This window comes from Nannospalax galili, unplaced genomic scaffold (genome assembly GCF_000622305.1).
Source record: "Nannospalax galili isolate Female #2095 unplaced genomic scaffold, S.galili_v1.0 scaffold101, whole genome shotgun sequence".
In the NCBI taxonomy this organism is placed as follows: Eukaryota; Metazoa; Chordata; class Mammalia; order Rodentia; family Spalacidae; genus Nannospalax; species Nannospalax galili.
Window position 1 is genome coordinate 1,916,947 of NW_008345700.1, and position 5,778 is coordinate 1,922,724.

Here is a 5,778-nt window from a genome sequence, read left to right on the forward strand (position 1 = left end):
AGACCTTGTCTCCCTGTAGCCCCAGCTGTGCTGGAACTCACTATGTAGACCAGGCTGGCCTTGAACTCACAGAGATCTGCCTGCCTCTGCCTGCACCACCATGCCTGGCTATTTCTGTCTTAATTTCTCCTTTGACCCACTTGTTGTTTAGCAGTGTGTTGTTCAGTTGCCATAATTTCGTGTAGTGACTAGGGCTTTGTGCAGTGTTAATTTTGAACTTTATTCCATTGTGGTCTGACAGAATGCATGGGATTGTTTTAGGGTTTTTGTGTTTATTGAGGTTTGTTTTGTGGCCCAGTATCTGGTCAATTTTTGAAAAAGTTTCATGGGGTGCTGAGTAGAAAGTATATTCTTTGGTACTTGGGTGGAATATTCAAAAGATGTCTGTTAGGTCCGTTTGGTGTATAGTATCATTTAATTCAGATGTGTCTCTGTTAATTCTTTGTCCAATTGACTTGTCTAATGGAGACAGTGGCATAGTGAAGTCCCCTACTATTACTGAGTTGGGGTTAATTTGTGTCTTAAAGTCCTCTGGTGTTGTTTTTATGAATTTTGGTGCTCCAGAATTTGGTGCATATATGTTAAGGATTGTAATATCTTCTTGGTTAACTGTTCCATTGATCAGAATGAAGTGACCCTCCTTATCTTTTCTGATGAGTTTTACTTTGAAGTCTGTTTTGTCAGATATTAGAATTGCAACCCCTGCTTGCTTCTTAGGGCCATTAGCTTGGAATATTTTTTCCATCAAGGTAGTGCCTGTCCTTGAAGGTGAGATGGGTTTCTTGCAGACAGCAAAGAGATGGATTTTGTTTCTTAATCCCTTCAGCTAGCCTGTGTCTTTTGACTGGGGAGGTTCAGTCCATTGATATTTAAGGTTATTATTGAAAGATGTGTATTGGTTGCCGTCATTTTGATTGCTGTTCGTTTTCTCTAATTTTGTGTTTCCTATATTATACCTTTATTTTCTTTCATGGCCCCTGGGGTATAGTTATTTCTCCCTCTGCTCTCTGTATTGCTTCAAGTATTCTTTTTTTTTTGTCTTTTTGAGATAGGGTCTACCTGTAGCTCCAGCTGTCCTGGAACTCACTATGTAGACCTGACTGGCCTCAGACTCATAAAGATCTGCTTGCCTTTGCCTCCCAAGTGCTGGGATTAAAGGCGTGCGCTACCACACCCGGTGCTTTATTCTTTAAAGGGGTGGTTTTGTGGACATGTATTCTTTCAAGCTTTTCATGTCATGGAAGATTTTTCTTTCTCCCTCAACTATAGTAGACATTTTTGCTGGGTATAGTATTCTGGGCTGGCATATATTGTCATGTAGAACTGGAAATAACCTTGGTCCGGGCTCTTCTGGCTTTCATAGTTTGCATTGATAAGTCAGCTGTAGTTCTGATGGGCTTTCCTTTGTATGTGACTTGTTTTTCTTTTGCTGCTTTCAGTATTCTCTCTTTGTTCTATACATTTAGTGTTTTTATTATATGTCATGTGTTTCTTTTCTGATCCTATCAATTTGGTGTTCTGTGTGATTCTTGTATTTGTATGGGGATGTCTGTCCTTAATTTCAGAAAATTCACTTCTGTAATCCTGTTTAAGATCTGGTCGACACCATTAACCTGAAATTCTTCCCCTTCCTCTATTCCTATGATCTGTAGATTTTGGCTTTTCATGGTGTCCCACATCTCTCGCATATTCTATTCCTGTGTTTTTTTTTTTTTTAATTTTCCATCATCTTTGCTTGAGTGGTCCAATTCTTCAACTTTATCCTCCAGTCTTGATATTCTGTTTTCCATTTCATTCATTGTATCTGTGAGGCTTTCCCCTGTTGTTTCAAGTTGGCTTACTGAGTTTTGCATTTCCTTCTTCATTTCAGCCTGAGTTTTCTTCAATGTTTCTGTTTTGTGAATTCATTCAGAAGTTTATCCCTGTCTTCTTTTAGTTCTTTGTTTGTGTGTTCTTTAAATTCGTTGAATTCCTTGATCACGTTTATGACTGTTCTTTTAAATTCAGTGTCCTGGGTTATATATCTAGGGGGTTCTCCTTGTAGAACTCTTCTACAGGACTGGTGGAGTTCGGTGGGGACGTAGTGTTTTGGCTTTCCATTTTATTCTTTTGTTGTGATTTTGCAATGTGAAATTCTTTTGTTGTTTATGATTCTGTTATGAGAATCAAGTTTAAGTATGCTTCTGTTTGTATTATCTGGGTGCCTAGATCCTTTCTTTATTGGTTATATAAAGCTGGTTGTACAGGGTTCCAATTCTCTCAGGTTTAATTTGGAACTGATGGTTTTAGATCTGCTATTCAGGAGTACCCACAGAAGCCCAATTCAGGTTCCAGTTAGGTACACTCAGGTTTCCTTCACCATGTGGAGGCAGGATCTGGGAGCTCTCAGGCAGTCTACCCTCTCAGGTTGTCTACTAGGATCTCAGCCTTCCCCTACCAAAGCCAGATCTGCCCTGGGGCCTTGGGAGGGACCTCACAAAATCCCAGGTTGGGTGATGGGTATGGTGCAATTAGGGGAAGCTCACCACCATGTGGAGGCAGGATGGGGGGGGGGCTCTCAGGTAGTCCCCTGCATCCTCAGCCCCTCTGTCAGAGAGAGGCCAGAGCTTGGCACTCTCTGGGGTTCTGCTGCGATCAGAGGTGCTACACTGATGGACGGAACCCACCCTCTCAGCCTCTTTTTTTAAGTCTTTTTGAGACAGGGTCTTCCTGTAGCTTCAGCTAGCCTGGAACCTACTATGTAGACTAGACTAAGCCTTGAACTCAGAGAGATCTGCCTGCCTCTGCCTCCAGCATGCTAGGACTGAAGGTGTGCACCCAATGCCTGGCTTAAAAATATTCTTATGTATACATGTCTGTCTGTGTACCCGAATGTAGGTGAATGCACTACATACGTGCAAATGCCCAGGGAGCCTCTGAGGAGGGCATAAGATCCTTTGGAGCTGCAGTTATAGGTGGTTGTAAGCCTCTGGACATGGGTATTGGGAACCAAACTAAGGTCCTCTGCAAGAGCAGTATGTACTCTTAACTACTGAGCCATCTTTATTATATGTATGTGCATGTGTGTAATGGGGCAGCACAAATGCCATGGCACATGTGTGAAGGTCAGAGGTCAGTTTTGTGGAGATGTTTCTCTCCTTCCACCTTATATGGATGGGATCAAACTCAGGTTGCCAGGCTTCCATGCTAAGCAGTTTTCCTGCTTAATCATCTTATAGGCCCCCAGGCCACATTCCTTATCCAACATTTCTTATCTGACATTCTTTACAAAATGTGAGAAACTGGCTGGAGAGATGGCCCAGTGGTTAAGAGCACTGGCCAGTCTTACATAAGGGGTTTGGTCCCAATACCCACATGTTGGCTTATTCTGACACCTTGTTCTCTTCTCTGAGGGCATTATACGACATGGGTGTACTTACATACATACAGGAATAACACTCATACACATAAACCCCCCTCCAAGAAAAAAGCAGAAAAACAGTTTCTTAAAGAAAGCTAGAGTAAGAATGTTTGATGGGAAAATGAGCAAAGAACAGTTAACTTTGCAGAAGGGGGACTGTGCCCAGTAGATGGGGAGCTGTGCCCAGTAGATGGGGAGCTGTGCCCAGTAGATGGGGACTGTGCCCAGTAGATGGGGAGCTGTGCCCAGTAGATGGGGAGCTGTGCCCAGTAGATGGGGAGCTGTGCCTTGCCTGTTGAATTTGTGAACATTAATATTACAAGGTTAACATTACAAAGGCTGCTGGAGTATCAGCTAATTGGATCTGTACTTCACCATGTCCAGGGTGTGTATTGGTCTGTTTCTGTTTCTCTCTTTGAGACACAGTCTTCCTGTAGTCCGGATTGGATCTGTACTTCACCATGTCCAGGGTGTGTATTGGTCTGTTTCTGTTTCTCTCTTTGAGACACGGTCTTCCTGTAGTCCGGGCTGGCTTTGATCTTACAGAAATTCTCCTGCCTCTGCCTCTGGAGTACCTCCTTCTGTCTGTGGAGCGCTGGGATTAAAGGTGAGTGTCACCATGTGCTGTTCATTAAGTACTTTTCAGCCAAGTTTTTGACAGATAGTGGTCTGTTTTCTTTGAAAGGTAACGCTGGCCACATGGAGTGAGATGGAATGAATTCTGGAAGGTAGTATTATTTCTTCCTTGAATGTATTTTAACGAGACAGCTTTTGCTGCAGTCAGCAATTTCTTTTCTTTTCTTTCTTTTTTTATCTTTTTGAGACAGGGTCTCCCTGTAGCCCCAGCTGGCCTGGAACTTGCTATGTAGACCAGGCTGGCCTCAAACTCACAGAGATTTGCCTACCTCTGCCTCCCGAGTGCTGGGATTAAATGTATGTGCCTCCATGCCCAGCTTTGATTTTTTTTTTTTTTTTGTAATGTATGTTTTGTACTGTAAGTTTTCTTTAACCATTCTTTATTGTATCTGGCCACACTTCACTGCCTGTTTGAGAAGTCCATTGCCTCCTTCCTTCCCAGAAATTTGGCCCCTTTTTGTTGTCTATTTCTGAATTATGTGTTAATGATGGAGCAAGAACATGTCTTTCTGTCTTTGAAGTTTTTGAAATTCTATGGTCTAATATGGAAGATAAATAGGGGTGCAGCTGTTTGGTTCACATTTTGACAACTACTACATCTGACTTTGTCTCCCTTTATCTTAGGTCTCGGTATGGTTACTCCTGTGAACGACCTCAGAGGATCTGATTCTATTGCATATGACAAAGGGGAGAAACTCCTGCGGTGTAAGCTGGCAGCATTCTACAGGCTAGCAGATCTGTTTGGGTGGTCTCAGCTCATCTACAACCACATCACAGTGAGTAGCAGCTGCTGCACGTCTTCTCAGAGCCCTGGCACTGTCTTTTCCCTCAGGAGAAGTAGATTGTTCTTCAACAACTCTCAGCACCTTCCCTTTGGATGCCTCACGGCAGATTGTGAGAATTGGCACATTTGGGTTAAAAGTTAGGAGAATTCTAGCTCTTTAAAACTTTTTTCTTGCTTGCTAACCTAATAAATGAGTATTTATCAAATTATAAGCAGTTCCTAAAACTCATCTGTTGCTCACAAATCCAAGAAAATGGATGCTTTCTTCCTGTGCTCACAGCCACCTCTGTCTTCTCGAGCTGCTCTGTTCAGTGCTGGTTTCTACACCGCCAGGGCCTCTCTGTTCTTCAGCTTAGTTGTTGTGACATCTATTACTGGCTGTCTGCTCTCTGTGCCAGCCATTCTTCCAGCTCAGGTTGTACTAGTGAGTGACATGAGTCCTGCTGTCCGCATAGTCACCCCGTTACTGATGCTCTTGTCCAGCTTGCTTTCATGACTCTTCATTTCTGTGATGTTCTTTGCTGGTCTTTTTTTTTTTTTTTTAATTTATCATTTTTATTTTATGTGTAAGTGTGTATTGCCTGCATGTAGGTAAGTGCACCCGTGCCGTCCAGTGCTGGCGGAGGTCAGAAGAGGCTGTTGGAGCCCCTGGGACTGGAGTTATGGACAGTTGTTAGCTGCCGTGTGGGTGCTGGGATTCAAACCCAGGTCTTCTGCAAGAACAACCAGTGTTCTTAACTGCTGAGCCATCTCTCCAGCCCCGGTCTTTGTACTCCTTGAATTCCATCCCTGGGACCCATGAGAGGGAAGGAAAGAAGGACTCTTGCAAGTTGTCCTCGGACCTTCACACACGTGCTTGCTCCACCAGTAAATAAATCAATGCAGCAATAATAATAATAATAATAATAATAATAATAATAATGAAATATAATGTACCATGTTGGTAAGTCCACTCTGA

At 42.9% G+C, this 5,778-nt stretch overlaps 1 protein-coding gene across 16 annotated transcripts in view; it reads left to right on the forward strand.

The window, feature by feature from the left end:
• Add1 (adducin 1) overlaps nucleotides 1-5,778 on the forward strand; it is a 91,384-nt gene that overhangs the window by 53,264 nt on the left and 32,342 nt on the right. For all 16 annotated transcript variants that reach the window (XM_008841859.3, XM_008841858.2, XM_029567704.1 and 13 more), the window contains exon 4: nucleotides 4,661-4,812. In XM_008841859.3, the coding sequence (XP_008840081.1) occupies nucleotides 4,661-4,812 (152 nt within the window). The remainder of the gene's footprint in view (nucleotides 1-4,660; nucleotides 4,813-5,778) is intronic.